The sequence below is a fragment of the Coregonus clupeaformis genome, unplaced genomic scaffold (assembly GCF_020615455.1).
Source record: "Coregonus clupeaformis isolate EN_2021a unplaced genomic scaffold, ASM2061545v1 scaf3156, whole genome shotgun sequence".
Taxonomy (NCBI): Eukaryota; Metazoa; Chordata; class Actinopteri; order Salmoniformes; family Salmonidae; genus Coregonus; species Coregonus clupeaformis.
Genome location: NW_025536610.1, coordinates 18669 through 41803, shown reverse-complemented (window position 1 = coordinate 41803; position 23135 = coordinate 18669). Strand labels below are relative to the sequence as shown.

General features: G+C 42.6%; 2 protein-coding genes across 11 annotated transcripts; one reads left to right on the top strand and one right to left on the bottom strand.

The window, feature by feature from the left end:
• Positions 1 to 1554: 1554 nt before the first annotated feature.
• On the top strand, positions 1555 to 15460 carry LOC121561872 (trafficking kinesin-binding protein 1-like). 10 transcript variants are annotated; one of them, XR_006660590.1, is made up of 13 exons: positions 1555 to 1644; positions 1973 to 2070; positions 2202 to 2310; positions 2462 to 2540; positions 2754 to 2884; positions 3162 to 3236; positions 3484 to 3695; positions 4013 to 4252; positions 10349 to 10713; positions 11004 to 11201; positions 11827 to 11935; positions 12028 to 12774; positions 13526 to 13565. XR_006660590.1 is itself a non-coding variant. In XM_045220106.1 (13 exons), the coding sequence occupies exons 1-13, from the start codon at positions 1612 to 1614 to the stop codon at positions 13570 to 13572; spliced, it is 1800 nt and encodes a 599-aa protein (XP_045076041.1). In that variant the 5' UTR covers positions 1555 to 1611; the 3' UTR covers positions 13573 to 13673. The 10 variants fall into 10 exon arrangements, 7 of the variants coding, with proteins under 7 accessions (XP_045076041.1, XP_045076044.1, XP_045076045.1 ...); XR_006660589.1 differs by lacking the exon at positions 13526 to 13565 and adding an exon at positions 13151 to 13188; XR_006660591.1 differs by lacking the exon at positions 13526 to 13565 and having other exon boundaries at positions 12028 to 12190; positions 12716 to 12734.
• A 155-nt stretch (positions 15461 to 15615) lies between these two features.
• LOC121532830 (cholecystokinin-like) lies at positions 15616 to 16391 on the bottom strand. Its single transcript, XM_041838624.1, has 3 exons — positions 16344 to 16391; positions 15978 to 16244; positions 15616 to 15837 (listed from the first exon to the last, which is right to left on the bottom strand). The coding sequence occupies exons 2-3, from the start codon at positions 16240 to 16242 to the stop codon at positions 15767 to 15769; spliced, it is 336 nt and encodes a 111-aa protein (XP_041694558.1). The 5' UTR covers positions 16243 to 16244; positions 16344 to 16391; the 3' UTR covers positions 15616 to 15766.
• Positions 16392 to 23135: the final 6744 nt, after the last annotated feature.

The window sequence follows — 23135 nt, the reverse complement described above, 5'->3', positions numbered from 1 at the left end:
ACAATGATTTTGAGATATGAAGACGTTATTATAAATTAAATGAAACTGTTTCACAAACATTTTACTGGCACACAGATCGGTAGAAATTGTAAGATAAATTGGCATTCCACATGAGAAAGGTTGCCGACTCCTAGTGTAGCCTATTACCGGCAACTTCAGGAGAGTAATGGCAAAATCTGCGAAAACCAGCAGGAGCAGGAGAAGAATAGTTGGGTCAGTTTAAGTTTTTTAAAATTCTGGTTAGCTAGATCTCTGGCACCCTCTTGAGGCATCAAACCGTAAGCTTAAAGCATCAGACAAGCTCAATGCATATCGTTTTATTAAAACACATAGGGTGTGTCTATATATGGAAAAATACACATTAAAAGAATTAGAGCAATCCATTGGTCCCAGCTGATTGGTCTGGATAGAAACACATTTTTGATTATATATGGAGGGTCACAAGAAAACATGAAACAAAGATGAGCCCTGGCACAGAAACCATGGGCCCCACTTCTTTAGGTCACTATAATAATTACTATGATGAACAAAGTATCAACTGTAACTCTATGATGACTCGGCTTCCAAACAGGATGACCACTATTCACCCGCCCATCAGTCCTGAACAGGGTCGCAGTGTCCATTCACAAACCAGTAAACAAACTGACCTGTCTATAACCAGATCGCTCTATAATCACGGCCATAGATATCCAGCCTAACTTCCTTCTGATTGTTAACTGTTCTCATTACAGTTTTCAACAGCAGCTAGTGCTGAGGTTTATTTATATCAGAGGGAAAGAGAGAGATGGGTCTTATCCCTGTAATGAGGATCAGGCTAAGAGGATAAGCTCTAACTGACTGGCTACATGGTAATGTTGTGGTCAGCGCCTCGGTCTGTTTCCTTTCAACTTGTTGTTGACCATGAGTCATTCACAGAAAGAGAGGGGATAGTTGTGGGTCATTGAGGACAATGATGACCTAGTCCACCGGGCAGTTAGCTTTTACCTCTCAAAGTTTTACTTCCCGATATCGTGGTCAAATTAACTGAATTGTGTGGTCAGTGTAGGCCAGACATTATCTTAGCTCCTGTGACCAATGAAACTTCTAACCAGAAAGTTACTGTCTCTATACTGTCTGAATAATTCACTGTCCAATGGCCTCTCCTACTTTTCAGTGAACTATATATTAACCAGGTATTTTTATTTTCTCCCGCCATTCCCATCTCCCTCCTACAGTGCTGTGTTCAGAGAGAAGTGGGCCAGGTCACTAAGACGTACCATGACATCGAGGCTGTCACCCACCTACTGGAAGAGGTAAGTAAATATAACGGGAACGTTCCGTATGTAACCCCTTAATCGCCCCTGGGACTAATTAAGTTGTATTGAATCGAATTGAAAAATGTGTAACTGAATATATTATACATTTGAGCAAATCCCGATAGTCATCAGACATAACCATGTTGCTAGAATGATAAACAAGTATTCTACTAGAAACTGTAACTACATCACAGAATGAGGAAAATCCTCATCAAACCATTGTCGTCTTGCAGAAAGAGCGGGACCTCGGGTGGCGGCCCGGATCGGCCAATCGCTGCTCAAGCAGAATTGGGATCTAACGGCACGGAATGAGTTAATGGACGAACAGCTGGAGATCGCTAAGGAAGAGGTATGGAAACCATCACTGTAGCCCTACTTTTGATTTATCTCACCTATTACAGACAGAATACAGTAGTGCTGGAACATAGCTTTTAGCAAGAGAAAATACACACTCATTCTGGTCCTGGAATATGAAACTTACAGCGTATGCAGTCTTTTGTTCCAGCCTGGCATTAACACACCTTGGTTCAATTTTGATTTAGACCTTTTATCAGTTGAATCATTGCATAAGTGCTAGGCAGGATCAAAAGCCTGCACACCCGGTAACTCTCGCCCAGACCAGGAATGGGGACCACTGTACATGATAGATTCCCTGGTTCCTGTTTCCCATTCATCAGATAGCCCAGCTGCGTCATGAGCTTTCCATGAGAGACGACCTGCTCCACTTGTACGCCAGCACAGAGGAGATTGAGAACGCCTCCGACTCACTCTCACTGTGAGTACACACACACACACTGCAGAGTACACATACACATCGTACATCCCTTCAGGCATATCAACACAACTTCGGCAGGTAAACGTAAGACTTAAATTCTGACTGCCTTCTCCCTCTCTCCTGGTTTTCAGAATGAAGAGGAACGAGTCGTCTAACTCCCTCAGTAACTTTGTCAATTATGACTTCATACAGCAGAAACTCAAAGGTCTGGAGGAGGAGAACCTCAAACTACGCTGTGAGGTGTGTAACATTGTCTACTTCTAAATACCTGAAGTCATTGAAGTGGATGGGAAACTTGCCTAATCGCTAATGATGGCTACTGTACTATACACCAGATTCATTGAAGTGGATAGGAACCTTTGCTAATGCCATTGATGTTGTTACTCCACAGGCCAATGAACTGACGTCAGAGACTGCTAACTATGAGGAACAAGAGCAGGAGCTGATGATGGTGTGTGTGGAGGAACTCAGTAAGTATACTATAATGTACTACTATACATATTTGATCATGTATACGGTATTACTGTGTTCCTGAGGGGAGAGTGAATTGTTGAGTGGGTGAATACAGTGAAAACAGTATGTGTTTGTACTGTGTATTCATACTAACCCTCTCCCTCCTCTTTTTCTCTCTCTGTCTCGTTCTCGCTTTCTCTCCCTCCATTTTTTTCGACCTTCCTTCCCAGCCTCTGTGAATAAGCAGGTGGTGGACCTGTCTGATGAGTTGGCCCGTAAGGTGGAGGACACTCTCAGGCAGCAGGAGGAGATCAGCTCCCTGCTTGGACAGATAGTCGACCTGCAGGCACGCTGCAAAGGGGTGAGTGATCACAGACACAACAACGCACACACATACACACACACCTAAATACAAATCCACACACACACAAGCATGCAGTGCACGGACACACACACATCAGAGTTGACATGGCACTCCTGTCATGTCTTGAGGTTCCACAAGGACAAAAGACTCAAGACTCACCCACACCGAACACTTCTATAATGGAGTACATCAAATATTTACATGTGCACTGAAGTTGGTATCTACAGTATCACTGATACGATCATGGTATTAACTCTCCACTTTGTTCCTCTAGCTCACCACTGACAACGAAGAGCTAACCCAGCACCTGAGTGCCTTGCGGGAGAGCCAATCACAGCTCAAATCAGAGGTAAGACCCGCCCTCACACTCTACCCACAATCCACAGCTCATTACCCTCCAATGAGCTATCTATAACAAGTAGGATAATGTTGCTCTTTAACACTGATCTAAGGTCGGTTTTCGGATTCCCCCCTTATTGTTAAGGCAACGATTTGGGGAGGCTATGCTGACCCTAGATCTGTCCCTCAAGTCAAGCTTGTACTTAACTGCAGTAGTAGTGTGTGTTTAACTGACCTCTGGCACTCCCTGGCTATAGCTAAACTACCTGCAGGACAAGTACTCAGAGTGCGAGGACATGCTACGGGAGGCCAGAGAGGACATTAAGAACCTGCGCAACAAGAGCCTGCCCAACAGCACGGTGCAGCGCTACAGCGCCCTATCAGCCGTGTTCCCCATGGACTCCCTGGCAGCAGAGATAGAGGGCACCTTCCGCAAGGGCCTGGACGTCCCTGCCCCGTCCGAGTACAAGTGAGTGATGATGTCACTGTGAAAACATAAAATACCGGTGACAATGTGCTTTTTCCAACCTGTTAAGCTCAGTTGAATGACAATACCGGTATGTCAGTTATGTGCCAAAGGTGAAGTGTTACCAAGTATGTTTGATAGAACGAAAACAGCATGACATAACAAAGCACATCTATTGATCAAAAATACAGAATGTCAAATACAATGTTTAAAATGTTTCCAAAATTACACTAAAGAAGATCTAATATTCAAGCACAAATACACTGACATAAACTTTGTCGCCACCACTAATCTACATGGTTTATCTATGGTTGCCAAAGGAACCATCCGTGGCGCGTGTTTGAGACGGTGAAGGTGGTGAACCAAGCGTCGAGGCTGCGGTCACGGTGCCACTCCCCCGGCCAGGTGCCCGGCTCCAGCCCTGTGTCGCTGCACTCCAGCCGCGCCTCCACCCCCCGTACCAGCTACTACGGCTCAGACAGCGCCAGCCTCACCTTGGAGGACAAACCACCTAGTGCCATTTCGAGGCTGGCAGAGGTGGCACATACTGAGGACAACAGGTGAGACTGGCAACAGCGTATGGACAGTGAGGGAAAAAAGTATTTGATCCCCTGCTGATTTTGTAAGTTTGCCCACTGACAAAGAAATGATCAGTCTATAATTTTAATGGTAGGTTTATTTGAACAGTGAGAGACAGAATAACAACAAAAAATCCTGAAAAACGCATGTCAAAAATGTTATAAATTGATTTGCATTTTAATGAGGGAAATAAGTATTTGACCCCCTCTCAATCAGAAAGATTTCTGGCTCCCAGGTGTCTTTTATACAGGTAACGAGCTGAGATTAGGAGCACACTCTTAAAAGGAGTGCTCCTAATCTCAGTTTGTTACCTATATAAGACACCTGTCGACAGAAGCAATGAATCAATCAGATTCCAAACTCGCCACCATGGCCAAGACCAAAGAGCTCTCCAAGGATGTCAGGGACAAGATTGTAGACCTACACAAGGCTGGGCTACAAGACCATCGCCAAGCAGCTTGGTGAGAAGGTGACAACAGTTGGTGCAATTATTCGCAAATGGAAGAAACACAAAAAGAACTGTCAATCTCCCTCGTCCTGGGGCTCCATGCAAGATCTCACCTCGTGGAGTTGCAATGATCATGAGAACGGTGAGGAATCAGCCCAGAACTACATGGGAGGATCTTGTCCAATGGTCTCAAGGCAGCTGGGACCATAGTCACCAAGAAAACAATTGGTAACACACTACGCGTGAAATACTGCAGCGCCCGCAAGGTCCCCCCTGCTCAAGAAAGCACATATACAGGGGCCGTCTGATGTTTGCCAATGAACATCTGAATGATTCAGAGGAGAACTGGGTGAAAGTGTTGTGGTCAGATGAGACCAAAATCGAGCTCTTTGGCATCAACTCAACTTGCCGTGTTTGGAAGAGGAGGAATGCTGCCTATGACCCCAAGAACACCATCCCCACCGTCAAACATGGAGGTGGAAACATTATGCTTTGGGGGTGTTTTTCTGCTAAGGGGACAGGACAACTTCACCGCATCAAAGGGAAGATGGACAGGGCCATGTACCGCAAATCTTGGGTGAGAACCTCCTTCCCTCAGCCAGGGCATTGAAAATGGGTCGTGGATGGGTATTCCAACATGACAATGACCCAAAACATACGGCCAAGGCAACAAAGGAGTGGCTCAAGAGGAAGCACATTAAGGTCCCGGAGTGGCCTAGCCAGTCTCCAGACCTTAATCCCATAGAAAATCTGTGGAGGGGAGCTGAAGGTTCGAATTGCCAAACGTCAGCCTCGAAACCTTAATGACTTGGAGAAGATCTGCAAAGAGGAGTGGGACAAAATCCCTCCTGAGATGTGTGCAAACCTGGTGGCCAACTACAAGAAACATCTGACCTCTGTGATTGCCAACAAGGGTTTTGCCACCAAGTACTAAGTCATGTTTTGCAGAGGGGTCAAATACTTATTTCCCTAATTAAAATGCAAATCAATTTATAACATTTTTGAAATGCGTTTTTCTGGATTTTTTTGTTGTTATTCTGTCTCTCACTGTTCAAATAAACCTACCATTAAAATTATAGACTGATCATTTCTTTGTCAGTGGGCAAACGTACAAAATCAGCAGGGGATCAAATACTTTTTTCCCTCACTGTATACAGTGGGGAAAAAAAGTATTTAGTCAGCAACCAATTGTGCAAGTTCTCCCACTTAAAAAGATGAGAGAGGCCTGTAATTTGCATCATAGGTACACGTCAACTATGACAGACAAATTGAGGAAAAAAATCCAGAAAATCACATTGTAGGATTTTTTTATGAATTTATTTGCAAATTATGGTGGAAAATAAGTATTTGGTCACCTACAAACAAGCAAGATTTCTGGCTCTCACAGACCTGTAACTTCTTTTTTAAGAGGCTCCTCTGTCCTCCACTCGTTACCTGTATTAATGGCACCTGTTTGAACTTGTTATCAGTATAAAAAGACACCTGTCCACAACCTCAAACAGTCACACTCCAAACTCCACTATGGCCAAGACCAAAGAGCTGTCAAAGGACACCAGAAACAAAATTGTAGACCTGCACCAGGCTGGGAAGACTGAATCTGCAATAGGTAAGCAGCTTGGTTTGAAGAAATCAACTCTGGGAGCAATTATTAGGAAATGGAAGACACACAAGACCACTGATAATCTCCCTCGATCTGGGGCTCCACGCAAGATCTCACCCCGTGGGAGTCAAAATGATCACAAGAACGGTGAGCAAAAATCAGAGAACCACACGCGGGGGACCTAGTAAATGACCTGCAGAGAGCTGGGACCAAAGTAACAAAGCCTACTATCAGTAACACACTACGCCGCCAGGGACTCAAATCCTGCAGTGCCAGCCAGTACATGTCCAGGCCCGTCTGAAGTTTGCTAGAGTGCATTTGGGTGATCCAGAAGAGGATTGGGAGAATGTCATATGGTCAGATGAAACCAAAATATAACTTTTTTGGTAAAAACTCAACTCGTCGTGTTTGGAGGACAAAGAATGCTGAGTTGCATCCAAAGAACACCATACCTACTGTGAAGCATGGGGGTGGAAACATCATGCTTTGGGGCTGTTTTTTCTGCAAAGGGACCAGGACGACTGATCCGTGTAAAGGAAAGAATGAATGGGGCCATGTATCGTGAGATTTTGAGTGAAAACCTCCTTCCATCAGCAAGGGCATTGAAGATGAAACATGGCTGGGTCTTTCAGCATGACAATGATCCCAAACACACCGCCCGAGACGAAGGAGTGGCTTCGTAAGAAGCATTTCCAAGGTCCTGGAGTGGCCTAGCCAGTCTCCAGATCTCAACCCCATAGAAAATCTTTGGAGGGAGTTGAAAGTCCGTGTTGCCCAGCGACAGCCCCCCAAAACATCACTGCTCTAGAGGAGATCTGCATGGAGGAATGGGCCAAAATACCAGCAACAGTGTGTGAAAACCTTGTGAAGACTTACAGAAAAACGTTTGACCTGTGTCATTGCCAACAAAGGGTATATAACAAAGTATTGAGAAACTTTTGTTATTGACCAAATACTTATTTTCCACCATAATTTGCAAATAAATTCATAAAAACTCCTACAATGTGATTTTCTGGATTTTTTTTCTCATTTTGTCTGTCATAGTTGACGTGTACCTATGATGAAAATTACAGGCCTCTCTCATCTTTTTAAGTGGGAGAACTTGCACAATTGGTGGCTGACTAAATACTTTTTTTCCCCACTGTATATACAGTGCCTTTGGAAAGTATTCAAACCCTTTGACTTTTCCACATTTTGTTACGTAACAGCCTTATTCTAAAATTTATTAAATTGTTTTTTTCCCCTCATCAATCTACACACAATATCCCATAATGACAAAGCAAAAACAGGTTTATAGAAATTTTTGCAAATGTATTAAAAATAAATGACTGAAATTTCACATTTACATAAGTATTCAGACCCTTTACTCAGTACTTTGTTGATGCACCTTTGGCAGCATTTACAGCCTCGAGACACTACAAGCTTGGCACTCCTGTATTTGGGGAGTTTCTCCCATTCTTCTGTGCAGATCCTCTCAAGCTCTGTTAGGTTGGATGGGGAGCGTCGCTGCACAGCTATTTTCAGGTCTCTCCAGAGATGTTAGATCGGGTTCAAGTCCAGGCTCTGGCTGTGCCACTCAAGGACATTCAGAGACTTGTCCTGAAGCCACTCCTGCGTTGTCTTGGCTGTGTGCTTAGGGTCGTTGTCCTGTTGGAAGGTGAACCTTTGCCCCAGTCGCTCTGGAGCAGGTTTTCATCAAGGATCTCTCTGTACTTTGTTCCGTTCATCTTTCCCTCGATCCTGACTAGTCTTCCAGTCCCTGCCGCTGAAAAACATCCCCACAGCATGATGCTGCCACCACCATGCTTCACCGTAGGGATAATAATAATAATAATATGCCATTTAGCAGACGCTTTTATCCAAAGCGACTTACAGTCATGCGTGCATACATTTTTGTGTATGGGTGGTCCCGGGGATCGAACCCACTACCTTGGCGTTACAAGCGCCGTGCTCTACCAGCTGAGTTTCCTCCATATTTGACACTTGGAATTCAGGCCAAAGAGTTCAATCTTGGTTTCATCAAACCAGAGAATCTTCTTCCTCATGGTCTGAGAGTCTTTTGGCAAACTCCAAGCTGGCGGTCATTTGCCTTTTACTGAGGAGTGGCTTCCGTCTGGCCACTCTACCATAAAGGCCTGATTGGTGAAGTGCTGCAGAGATGGCTGTCCTTCTGGAAGGTTCTCCCATCTCCACAGAAGAACTCTGGAGCTCTGTCAGAGTGACCATTGGGTTCTTGGTCACCTCCTGACCAAGGCCCTTCTCTCCCGATTGCTCAGTTTGCCCAGGCGGCCAGCTCTAGGAAGAGTCTTGGTGGTTCCAAACTTCTTCCATTTAAGAATGATGGAGGCCACTGTGTTCATGGGGACCTTCAATACTGTAGAAATGTTTTGGTACCCTTCCCCAGATCTGTGCCTCGACACAATCTTGTCTCTGAGCTCTACGGACAATTCCTTCGACCTCATGGCGGGGGGTATACAGAAGATAACCCTATTTGTTTTTAGACCAAGGCCATTTTATAGCAAGAACAGCTCAAATAAGCAAAGAGAAATGACAGTCCATCATTACTTTAAGACATGAAGGTCAGTCAATACGGAACATTTCAAGAACTTTGAACGTTTCTTCAAGTGCAGTCGCAAAAACCATCAAGAGCTATAATAAAACTGGCTCTCATGAGGACCGCCACAGGAATGGAAGACCCAGAGTTACCTCTGCTGCAGAGGATAAGTTCATTAGAGTTGCCAGCCTCAGAAATTGCAGCCCAAAGAAATGCTTCACAGAGTTCAAGTCAAAGACACATCTCAACATCAACTGTTCAAAGGGGACTATGTGAATCAGACCTTCATAGTCGAATTGCTGCAAAGAAACCACTACTAAAGGACTCCAATAGTAAGAAGAAACCTGCTTGGGCCAAGAAACACGAGCAATGGACATTAGACAGGTGGAAATGTGTTGTTTGGTCTGGAGTCCAAATGAGAGGTTTTTGGTTCAATCCGCTGTGTCTTTGTGAGACGCTGGTGTGGGTGAACGGATGATCTCCACATGTGTAGTTCCCACCGTAAAGCATGGAGGAGGAGGTGTTATGGTGTGGGGGTGCTTTGCTGGTGACACTGTCTGTGATTTATTTAGAATTCAAGGCACACTTAACCAGCATGGCTACCACAGCATTCTGCAGTGATACGCCATCCTATCTGGTTTGGGCTTAGTGGGACTATCATTTATTTTTCAACAGGACAATGACCCAACCCACCTCCAGGCTGTGTAAGGGCTATTTTACCAAGAAGGAGAGTGATGTGGAGTGCTGCATCAGATGTCCTGGCCTCCACAATCCCCTTACCTCAACCCAATTGAGATGGTTTGGGATGAGTCGGACGGCAGAGTGAAGGAAAAGCAGCCAACAAGTGCTCAACATATGTGGGAACTCCTCAAGACTGTTGGAAAAGCATTCCAGGTGAAGCTGGTTGAGAAAATTCCAAGAGTGTGTAAAGCTGTCATCAAGGCAAAGGGTGGCTATTTGAAGAATCTCAAATCTCAAATATATTTTGATTTGTTTAACACGTTTTTGGTTACTACATGAGTCCATATGTGTTATTTCATAGTTTTGATGTCTTCACTTTTATTCTACAATGGAAAAAAATGGAAAAATAAGGAAAAACCCTTGAATGAGTAGGTGTGTCCAACCTTTTGACTGGTACTGTATGTTTGAATTCATTAACTCTCATACAGAGTCTACACAGACAGCAGACACACAGGGTATTTACTTTTCACATCAAATCAAATCAAATTTTATTTGTCACATGCTTCGCGACAACAGGCGTAGACTAACAGTGAAATGCTTTTCCATAGTATATTAATGGACTTCTTTCACTCCTACATGTTCAAACATACAGCTTCTATTTCTCTGGTCTATGTGTACTAATAACAACAGTGCATTTGTATTCAAAACCTGTTCTACCTCCTCTACTCTGAGTGTTAGTGCATCAACAGTGTATAGTACATCACTAACCTTCCTCTATCTCTCTCTGATCTCAGTGTTAGTGGCCCTAAGCGTCTGGGCATGCCGGGCATGCCTGGAGGCCATGACCTAGAAGCCGCGCTCCGCTGTTTATCTGACCGCCAGCAGAGCCACGCCTCAGAGCGCCCCTTCTTTGAGGTGGAGCGCGAACGCAAACTCTGCGCCCTGGCCGCCGCCTACCAGGGGTGCAGCAAGGAGGGTGAGGAGGTGGGCGAGCTGGGCTCCAGCGGGTTCCTTACGCCCAACGACAGCCTGGTGTCCAGCTCGGCGGCGTCGACAGGCACCAACTACTCCAATGGCAGCTCGATGCACTCCTCGGCCGGATCGGGGGGCTCGCGCTCCTACCTACCCGATCGCCTGCAGATTGTCAAGCCCCTGGAAGGTGAGGAGGGAGGGGGAGACCCTGTTTGTGTTCTTTGCTGAGATATTAGGTGTGCGGTAACTCGACTGTCAGTTTTATGGTAACTTGCCTAAGGTTGCTAGACTCAATTACAGGTGAAACTATGAATGTAGTCTCTACAGCTGAAAGTAGACACTCTTTACCATTTTTTCCTTCTTTTAATATGAAAAATATGCATGATTAGAGAAATACAGTTTATTACATAAATAAATAAATGTGTTATTCCCAACATACAACAATGTTAACTATATTGCCCTTCCTCGCCACAACAGGTTCAGTGACCCTACACCACTGGCAGCAGCTGGCCAAGCCCAACCTGGGAGGCATCCTGCACCCTCGCCCGGGGGTCCTCACCAAAGACTTCCGGGAGCTGGAGATCGACCTCCAACACGTCTACAGCCTCAACGACCTGGAGGAGGACGAGCCTGACCTATCACAGCTCTCCCACAGCCTGGCTGCCGGAGCCATGGGTAAGAAAAGAGGCCACAGGGTAGTGTTTAGTTGAATTTAGTAGATACGGTTGATAGGGTGTCAATTGTAAGTGAAGACATTCACTCATACACACACAGTACACACTCATTCCTCTGGTCCCTCTAGTCTGGTGTGAAAATCTGATCGTTTTCCCTTCTCCCTCCGACGGAACTCTTTAGGTCCGTCAGATTGGGTAAGGGAGAACGATCAGGCATTGACACTGGAACCTTCTATTTGGATAACATGTCTACTGTGGTCCATATCCCCCTAAGTTCACCTGTGTGGTAGGTATGATGTTACTAAACAGTTTGTGTCATTCCAACTCATTCCAACGTTCCTAAGTTCACCTGTGTGGTAGGTGTGATGTTACTAAACAGTTTGTGTCATTCCAACTCATTCCAACTTTCCTAAGTTCACCTGTGTGGTAGGTGTGATGTTACTAAACAGTTTGAGTCATTCCAACTCATACTGTCATTGTATATCGTACATTCTCCCATCCGTGTCATTTGGTGTGTGGCTCTGGGATTTTCCTCATCCATTGTGAGTAGTTGTGTATGTGTTTGTTGTTGTGTGTGTGTTTTTGTGTTGGTGTGTAGTTGTGTAAAGTGTGTCCATCATCCACAGTCACTCCTCTATCCTCCGGCCCCAACCTCCCCCAGACCCTTCCCACCCACACCGTCACCACCTGTCGGCGCCACCACCCCTCCCTCCTGCTCCCCTCCTTCTCCACCAGGTAAGATCTGGGAATCACTCACACACAACTATTCATTGGTAACACTTTATTTTACTGTCCGGTTTCAATTTTTGTATGCTTTATTTAACCAGGAAGGCCCTTGAGGTATTTTTTTCGAAGGAGACCTGGCCAAGAAAGCAGCGTACAGTCAAGTGCAAAAAGCTACATGTTTTTTTGTCTGGTATTTACTAAGAACGTATATATGGTGACAATGAATACTTCCTGGAAGTTTCATCAAAGACGTCGAAATAATAGGTAACCTGGTACTAAATGGTATGGTACTAAATGGTGTTTGAAATGAATCCAAAGCAACATAAGTAATTACCAGGTAGTGGACTGTTGATGGTCGACTGACCTAAAGCTCAGCTACTATTAAATGAAATGTGCATCTGAATGGAAGTGTGCAGAGACTTTTCCCTGTTTCACCAGTTGTCCATTTTGCCTCCAGCACCTTCACTAATCGGTTTTGGGTGTGCGGTAGATTCTGCCTATTATCCCCAGGTAGTGGACTGTAAAATGAAGTGAAATCCATTTATTTTTCATTAATTTGCCTTTTGGTATTCATTCAATCTTTAATTAATTAATTAATTAAACTAAAGACCAATATTAGTAGTAACGTGAAAAGGTATTTACAATATACCACTCTGAAAACAATAGCAGCTTCGCTGTGCTGCTCCATTTTTCTCCTCAATAGTACCTTGCTACTTTGTGTGTATAGCAGTCCTTCTCTCTCCTCCCTTACTCAATCTCTCTCTCCTTACCCCATGTCTCTCCCCTCAGTGGTAGGAAACGCTGGTTCAAGCACTTTCTCCAGCTCTAAAGTGGACTTTCTAGGCAAAGTAAGATCCAACAGGCATGGACATCTTGGGAATGATGCAGGAAAATTATATATTTATCCCCTAACTTTTCTAAACCACTCCCATTCTAACTCTGACCCCACCCAACCCCTAAGTAAAATTATTGATCATACCCCCATGCTGAGCCTTGAACAAACACCACTACAAAGTCATGGAATGAATGTACTCGCAGCTATGACAATGCTTCAACTTTCCATGCATAAAACAAATGGATGTTCTTGTGTCTATTTAAATGACTTTGAGGTTTAGTATTAGATTAATGGGGCCAAATCCTATTTTAAGATACACACACGTAACTCAAACTTTAATACACACAGGTTTCCCATTCCAACATCTTAATGCCTGCTTCTCTATTAAGGATTTGGTCCATTATCTTGAATCTACTTCATAAACAACATGTCACACACTTGCTTGGCTTGCTAACTTGGACACCAGTTCCTGATCCCTTCCAGATTCTTCCAGGTAAACTGCACGACCCAACGGCAATCCTCTTTTCAGTTCTCAGGCTGACTATCGAACTGACTAACATCTTCTCTAATCCACCCTTACAGGCAGCTAAACTAACTAACCACTCTTAACTAATGATGCACTGTTACTAATGTTGCTAAGCTTATAGCTATTTGTTTATTTTGTATGTTTAAGTAGGCAAATGACAAGCGGAGTATCTTATTGGATGTGTGATAACAGCACTCCTGTGTCTGATTGGTCTTTTTCTCTTTTCCTGTATTTGCAGCCTTTGCTCTCGCAGCCTGTCCGCTTGTGGGAGCTGTGAGCATCTGAGCACCACGTCACCCTCCTCCTCCAAACAGCAGCACTGTGGGCTGATATTTGACCCTAGCCAGGGCGGCGGCCACCACTCCACCTCCACCCCAGCACCTCCTCTATCACTGGGACTCCTGAGGCTGCTGGAGGAGCAGGGCATCTCCGGCTCCACCGTTCCCTACCCTTACCACCAACTGACCCCACTCACAGCCCACACACGCCCCACAACGGCAGAGGAAGATCAGGATGGAGGTACATTCAAGATGGAGGAAGAAGGGAGAAGGAACATTTTCAGCTTCAAACTGGTAGAGAAGCTGAGGAGTCTGGGACTTCACAAGGTGGCAGCCCGAGGGGTGGTGGGCTGGAGAGAGAACGGAGAGGAGAGAGAAGCAGTCAGGCAATACAGACATCCACCTAGAGTCTGAGAACGACTGGGAGAACTCCCTCCCCCCTCCTTCTCCCCTTCCTACTCAATCGTCATTGACTTCAATCCACATGCTTGCTATGCCACTGTACCGCCGTTTTGTGTTTCGGGCCCACAGCAATACATTGTAAAACGGAGCCTCGGGAGAACCATAGAGCCATATTGAGTTTCTGTCACGTGTACAGTCACTCTTCTTTTTGTAATGGACTCCTGTATTGTAGATACTAGGTCTCCACAACAATGTGTGACATCATGATCATTCTCAGGAGAATCACCTGATCACTGCTCCGGCTGGCTTGAACACGCTGAAAGTTTTTTTATTTTTTTAATAAAATAAAAAGTTGAGAAACATGCGTTGCTTTTTTCTACCTGTGTTTTGTGCGTGTCGATGGTTTTACACGGTATGAAAGTAAGGGAATGGTGCTTCTCGTGGTGTTTTTTTTTTTTAGAACGACAGCCACCATATGTTTTCTAAAATAATTTGTTAATACCATCAAATACAATCACATTACCTTTTCATTATGTTGGAAAAGATTGACCACAGCAGTTAGTTTGTCACACTTAAAAAAAACAAGATGCACTGGAATTCAGGATGTCCTTTTGCAATATATAGCTGCTATTAGAAAATGAAGCATTTGTGGGTATTAACCACATTCACTTTACTGTGGTAAAACCACTAACACTTCAATCACTCCCCATTACAGAATGGTGGAGAGACTGATACACTGACTGAACTTACTGAAAGTTTGTGACATTAATGACATTAACTGAGGTATACTACTCTGCTCTTTCCCCCAAAGTCCTCATGTAGCACTAGCAGTACTGTGCGTTTGCATGGCATCACACATCCCCTGCTGCAAGTCATTGTAAAATGCTTTACTCCGAAATGCTGTCAATTATGTCAGTCATTGTGAACTTGTGCATTTATTCAAACCTCTCCAAAAGCATTCAGGTAGTCTACCATGCTGTATCAAAGACAACAGAAGGTGACTGTAAAATGTATTGGGACTAGTGTATGTGCTGGATCTGTGTTAACAGACCTTAAACTAAAGTCTTGTTTGTACAAATGTATTTAATGTCATCAGGAATAATGAAAGTTAGCTGTATGAAAAAATTAAGTTGGGCATTCAAAGTTAATTCCTCCAGTGATTGCACTAAGGAGGATACCTTACGAGGAAAAAAAAAAATACAAGCAAAGTGTCACGGGAAAAAAGATAGGTACAAAAACCAAATGATAATGGACTGCATGCTTTGGATAATCAGTTGTATATATAAGGCGTAGGATACTGCAGATCAAAAGGGAAAATGATAGCAAATTACGACAATTTGTATTCAGAAGAAAATGAACCAAACAGCAATGCATATATTTCAGATGTTGAAATGGACTACTCTTTGCTGAATTATATGTTATAATTGCTGAGTTGTATGTGTGTATAAATTGTACCACTTGTAAATTAAAAAGTACATTGTATTTCCATCAGGCACACGTGCATGTGTGTTATTTTTCTACTCGAAGTGCCGGTTTCCCGGACACATTAAGCCTTGTCCTAGACTAAAAAGCACACTCAATGTATATTCTGTGTCCGTGGAATCCGGTCCATGTCCTAAACAAAAACAAGAAAGTCCGTAGACACACATACTGCAAACATGTTTATTATGACACTTGGATTAAAAGCAAAAGTCAAATGACATAAGCCAATGAAAATATACAATATATTTTAAATAGGGATGGATTCCTGAGTAAAGCCAGTGCAGGCAGACGTTCCTCAGTTGGCTTGTAGTACGTCTCTACTCTGCACTCCGCCGTCCAAAGTCTACCCATCCTTGGTAGTCCCGGTCCGGACACTCGTTCATCATCTCTGCGAACAATAAGAACCAACATGAACCAAACAGAAAAGTTAAATTTGCTCTCTACTCACTTACTCTCTATCTCTCTCACACACACACACACACACACACACACACACACACACGCACTTGACTCGACACCACCACGTACCTGAGATGGCCTGCATGATTTGCTTGGACATGAACTCGCGCTGGTCCTCCGACAGGTGCGCCATCCGTGCCATGCTCATCTGACTGTCTTTATTCCGCCTAGCGACGTTCTCTGCACTATTCCTCACTGCCTCCCTCCTGGCCAGTAGCTGTGGCAGTATCCCACCCTGTTTGGTGTTGCCATCCGACTTGGATACGGGCGATGTCAAACCAAACCCCACTAGCGCTGCCATGAGGCCGCACAACAACAATCCACTCATTGCCATTCCTGGACGCAGAAGAAGAGTTTTCTAACAAAATAGCTTTAGATTATTAAAAGTAGGAAATGCAAAAAGCAATTTTTTGTGTGAAAGTGAGTGTCAATTACCTTAAAAGAGAGGTGATTGTACGTAACAGTCTGTACAAATTGAAGTCAGCATGTGCGAATGATATTGCCAGTTCTTTATGTCTTTTATACACAAAAGTCTATGTAACCAATATGGTCAAAGAGCAATGTCTGATAACAATGTCCAAGATAGATCCCTTGATTGATTGAAAAAGATGATGGAAACGCCATGCGTAATGGATACTTGGTGCCATTCTGCGTTCAGGCGGGGCGCATCAATATTTTAATCGTTCATCTGGAAATGTGAGACATAAATGTGAGACAATAAAGTAAAACTCAGTTAGACGTTCAATAGTGGTTGTTGTTACAGAAGTCTACAACCCTGTCATAACAGCTGTATCCAAGGCCAAGGTCCACCAACTATAACTTCCACTTGCATTGACATGCAACGAAAACCATGGATCGATCATTAAAAATGCCATGGAAAAAGTGGCAAGTGGTCCATCACTTAGAAACACAAAGGCACCATATCCTTACTGTTGTTCTTAATATAGACCTAGTTGTAAAATGATTATGACAGAGATATCGTTAAGGCGTAACCTAAACAACCGATGAGGAAGGTTATAGTGGACAATGTGTGACGACGTACATCCTCCACTCTTATCTGGACTAAAGAGAGCATCATTGACTGGGACCAACATTAGAGTTGTTTACCTATAGATTTTCTAAATAGTTAAGACAGTAGCTTCTGTATATAATATAGTCTTTAAAAGCTGTAAAACATTTTTTAATTCAATTCATACAGATATGATATCCATTTAGAATGTAGTCAATGAAGCTTGTCAATAAAAAATACATTTAAAAATACACTGTAATTGTTGTCAGGAAACCACAGCCAAAGTGATATGCTGTTATGGAAATAGGAAACAAGAGATAATGGTTTAACATGGACCTGATGTCTCTTTTCATTGTGCACTTCACAGTAATGTAAAGTATCAACTCATTTATATAGAAAAACTGCCAGCCAGTCTGTCCTTTTCTGTCACTCCAAGGGTGATGATAATGCATAGGGCGGCTCTTTCCCAGGAAGATTGGAGGGGTGTGTGTGTGGTAACTGGGGTAATTGAGGTGCGTGCGAGATGTTGTTCATTCAGTTTTGAGACGTAGGTGTTGAAGAGAGAGTTACGGAGAAACTGATCATTAAAGCAAAAAAGCACGTAAGATTGTTGATGTCGTAGAATCAAAATACACCCATTTTGTTAGTGTCCTTCCACCTCCAGCCCTCCAAATTGTGCTGGATCAGTCTGTGCTGTGTCCCTCTTTTTTACTGGTGTAACTTCCAGTAAAGGAGGTATACTACTCCCCTCCATACCTGCTTTATCATAATAGCCAAGACACACAGGCATTCCAATTGACATTTGGAAGGAATTGCACGTAGGCCAAAGACAAATCCAGGCAGAACATAAATACAGTGGGGGAAAAAAGTATTTAGTCAGCCACCAATTGTGCAAGTTCTCCCACTTAAAAAGATGAGAGAGGCCTGTAATTTTCATCATAGGTACACGTCAACTATGACAGACAAATTGAGATTATTTTTCTCCAGAAAATCACATTGTAGGATTTTTAATACATTTATTTGCAAATTATGGTGGAAAATAAGTATTTGGTCACCTACAAACAAGCAAGATTTCTGGCTCTCACAGACCTGTAACTTCTTCTTTAAGAGGCTCCTCTGTCCTCCACTCGTTACCTGTATTAATGGCACCTGTTTGAACTTGTTATCAGTATAAAAGACACCTGTCCACAACCTCAAACAGTCACACTCCAAACTCCACTATGGCCAAGACCAAAGAGCTGTCGAAGGACACCAGAAACAAAATTGTAGACCTGCACCAGGCTGGGAAGACTGAATCTGCAATAGGTAAGCAGCTTGGTTTGAAGAAATCAACTGTGGGAGCAATTATTAGGAAATGGAAGACATACAAGACCACTGATAATCTCCCTCGATCTGGGGCTCCACGCAAGATCTCACCCCGTGGGGTCAAAATGATCACAAGAACGGTGAGCAAAAATCCCAGAACCACACGGGGGGACCTAGTGAATCACCTGCAGAGAGCTGGGACCAAAGTAACAAAGCCTACCATCAGTAACACACTACGCCGCCAGGGACTCAAATCCTGCAGTGCCAGACGTGTCCCCCTGCTTAAGCCAGTACATGTCCAGGCCCGTCTGAAGTTTGCTAGAGTGCATTTGGATGATCCAGAAGAGGATTGGGAGAATGTCATATGGTCAGATGAAACCAAAATAGAACTTTTTGGTAAAAACTCAACTCAGTCGTGTTTGGAGGACAAAGAATGCTGAGTTGCATCCAAAGAACACCATACCTACTGTGAAGCATGGGGGTGGAAACATCATGCTTTGGGGCTGTTTTTCTGCAAAGGGACCAGGACGACTGATCCGTGTAAAGGAAAGAATGAATGGGGCCATTTATCGTGAGATTTTGAGTGAAAACCTCCTTCCATCAGCAAGGGCATTGAAGATGAAACGTGGCTGGGTCTTTCAGCATGACAATGATCCCAAACACACCGCCCGGGCAACGAAGGAGTGGCTTCGTAAGAAGCATTTCAAGGTCCTGGAGTGGCCTAGCCAGTCTCCAGATCTCAACCCCATAAAAAATCTTTGGAGGGAGTTGAAAGTCCGTGTTGCCCAGCGACAGCCCCAAAACATCACTGCTCTAGAGGAGATCTGCATGGAGCAACAGTGTGTGAAAACCTTCTGAAGACTTACAGAAAACGTTTGACCTGTGTCATTGCCAACAACGGGTATATAACAAAGTATTGAGAAACTTTTGTTATTGACCAAATACTTATTTTCCACCATAATTTGCAAATAAATTCATTAAAAATCCTACAATGTGATTTTCTGGATTTTTTTTTCTCATTTTGTCTGTCATAGTTGACGTGTACCTATGATGAAAATTACAGGCCTCTCTCATCTTTTTAAGTGGGAGAACTTGCACAATTGGTGGCTGACTAAATACTTTTTTCCCCCACTGTATCTCTACCTGTGATAATAGATCAAAAGAAAACAGTAGAAGTAGCAGAAGGCCTGCCAAGTGATTAGGCACGCAATGGTGTCTTGGTTTCCCTGGAAATACCTCTCGTCACTCGGTGCCAAAGAAGAGTCTAGGCTGAATGAGGGGGCTTTGGGGTTTCAATGGGTGGTGGTTTGAGGACAGCGACAGTGAAGTCTTGATGGGGATGAGTTCACATAGCGAGGCATGTGGATCATTCATCACGTCGTCTTGTGGGTTCACCGTGTATGAATGATTTGTACTTTTGTGGCTTTGAGGTAAAAAATAAAAATGTCTCCTTACAGATTCTTCAGAAAGTATTCATACCCCTTAACTTTTTCCACATTTAGTTGTGTTCCAGCCTGAATTTTAAATTGATACAATTTAGATTTTGTGTCACTGGCCTACACAAAATACACCATAACGTTAAAGTGTAAATTTGTTTTTAGACATTTTTACAAATTCATTAAAAGTGAAAAGCTGAAATGTCTTGAGTCAATAAGTATTCAAGCCCTTTGTTATGGCACGAATAAATAAGTTCAGGAGTAAAAATGTGCTTAACAAGTCACATAATGAGTTGCATGGACTCACTCTGTGTGCAATAATAGTGTTTAACATCGTTTTCGAATGACTACCTCATCTCAGTACCAAACACATACAATTATTTGTAAGGTCCCTCAGTCGAGCAGTGAATTTCAAACACAGATTCAACCAAAGAGACCAGGGAGGTTTTCCAATGTCTCGCAAAGAAGGGAACCTATTGGTAGATTTATTTTTATTTTTAAAGCAAGACACTGAGTATCCCTTTGAGCATGTTGAAGTTATTAATTACACTTTTGATGGTGTATCAATACACCCAGTCACTACAAAGATACAGGCATCCTTCCTAACTCAGTTGCTGGAGAGGAAGGAAACCGCACAGGGATTTCACCTTGAGGCCAATGGTGACTTTAACTCAGTTACAGAGTTTAACGGTTGTGTAGTTACTCCACAATACTAACCTAAATGACAGAGTGAAAAGAAGGAAGCATGTACAGAATACAAACATTCCAAAACATGCATCCTGTTTGCAATAAGGCACTAAAGTAAAACTGCAAGAAATATGGCAAAGAAATTAACTTTATGGCCTGAATACAAAGCATTATGTTTGGGGCAAATCCAACTGAGTACCACTCTTCATATTTTCAAGCATGGTGGTGGCTGCATGATGTTATGGATATGCTTGTCATCAGCAGGGACTAGGGAGTTGTTGTTTTTAGGATAAAAGGAAACGGAATAGAGCTAAGCACAGGCAAAATCCTAGAGTAAAAGCTGGTTCAGTCTGTTTTCCAACAGACACTGGGAGACAAATTCACCTTTCAGCAGGACAACAACCTAAAACAAAAGGTCAAGTATACACTGGAGTTGTTTACCAAGACGACATTGAATGTTCCTGAGTGGACTAGTTACAGTTTTGACTTAAATTGTCTTGAAAATCTATGGCAAGACTTGAAAATGGCTGTCTAGCAATGATCAACAACCAACTTGACAGAGCTTGAAGAATTTTTAAAAGAATAATGTGCAAATATTTTACAATCCAGGTGTGTACAGCTCTTAGATACTTAGCCAGAAAGACTCACAGCTGTAATCGCTGCCAAAGGTGTTTCTAACATGTTTTGACTCAGGGGTGTGAATACTTATGTAAATGAGATATGTCTGTATTTCATTTTTAATAAATGTGCAAACATTTCTACGTTTTCACGTTGTCATTATGGGGTATTGTGTGTATATGGGTGAGATATTGTTATTTTTGAATTCAATTTTGAATTCAGGCTGTAACACAACAAAATGTGGAATAAGTCAAGGGGTATGAATACTTTCTGAAGGCTCTGTATCTGTGTGCTATTCATCACTAATTATTTTTGTTCAGGTGAAATGGCCTGGTGATATGTCTGTTCATGCTCTGACAAGGAAGAACTCATTCATCATCATTACATGGCTCAATTCAGTCTAATCTGCCTTGCAGTGCTTACACAGCAGCTCATTTTCCTCATGATCAAATAAAATCATAGAATGGTTTTCACAACTGCAAAAATCCAACTACAGACTCCTCTAACAGGTTGATGCTTGATGGTTTTCAGAATTATATGTGAGCTTGGGCAGTTCTTACTAAACAAAGAGAGCGTGTAAACATACAGGTTTGACTGAAATCCAGCCTCAGTATGTAGGAAAGAAAATGTCCATCTGTCCATCAGTAGACATCATTTGATTTGATCATGGAGAAGTATTTGAAGCGTTAATTTCAAAAAAGCTATATCAACACATTTTTCAGTGTTTATTTTTTTCATCAGAAATGATTGCTTATGGGTACCTTCATCTGTTTGTAAAATATGACTGTTCTCAGATGTTTAATTCCTCGATTTTAGATGTTTTTGATGTATCCTCTATATTGGACTGTGATATCCCAGCTAGCACATTTGTTTGCAATAAGGCACTAAAGTAAAACTGCAAAAAATGTGGCAAAGAAATGAACTTTATGTCCTTTCAGCAGGACAATAGCCTTAAACACAAGTCAAATATACACCGGAAATGCTTACCAAGATGACATTGAATGTTCCTAGTTACAGTTTTGACTTAAATTGGCTTGAAAATCTATAGCAAGACTTGAAAATGGCTGTCTAGCACTGATCAACAACCAACTTGACAGAGCTTGAAGAATTTTTAAAATAATAATGTGCAAATATTGTACAATCCAGGTGTGTACAGCTTTTTTCGTTTAATGCAAATGCTATAAATCCATTTTTTAGCTAAAATGGAATGTTCGTATCCTGTATATTTGAATGTGATATCCCAGCCAGCACATTTGTTTCCTTGGAAGTTGTGGGAACATACGTTTTTGGTTTCCCATTGGTTCTGGGAACGAAGCGATATGTTTCCTGACAGTTGAAACGTAAAGTTCTCCTATTCTCCTATTCTGGGAACATACATTTTTAAGTTGCAAGGAGGTTCTGAGAATGTTTTTCTATAGTTCCCTGAATGTTTTCCTGGGAGGTTTTATTAATGTTAGAACGGAAATTATAGGTTATTTGAAGGTAATTAAATAATGTTCTGAGAACATGTTTCAATAAGACTTTCAAATAACACTGCTAGTTTTGTTGTTGTGAACTCCAGGCACAGATAGAAATTCATTCACCTAGGCAGTAATCATGCAAACCAATTAATTGTTTTATGTGGCATGGCGTCTGTCCATGGAATAAGTTCACTGTGCCACCAGGATGGAGCTAGCATGCCATGTTTTTTTTACTCATATAAAGCTGTTCATTTTAGTTTATTCAAACAGATCCTATTTCAAAGGAAACAAGCACTCATTAAGATCAGGTGTGGCCAATTATTGGGCGTGGCCAAAACACCTGAACACACTTAACAAGATAGAGTATAGAGAGAGTTTTGTTGATGCTAAGAAAGGAATGTATATGTTTTTAAATAACATTCTTATAACTTTTTAAAACTTGATTCATGTTTTCTTCTGGATTTTATGGAAAGTTTTCTTAATGTTCTGAGAACATGACTTTAAATAGAACCATGAGGAAACCCGCAGAAAACGTTATGCTGAAGTACAGAAATTCCCACAAAAGAATGTTGTTTCTTAACCTTTTCTGAATTTTTTGAGAACATGACTTTAAATAGAACCATGAGGAAACCTGTAGGAAATGTTATGGCAGCGTTTCCCAAACTACGGGTCGCTTGATTATAAAATGGGGAGACAAACTCTGAAATTAATA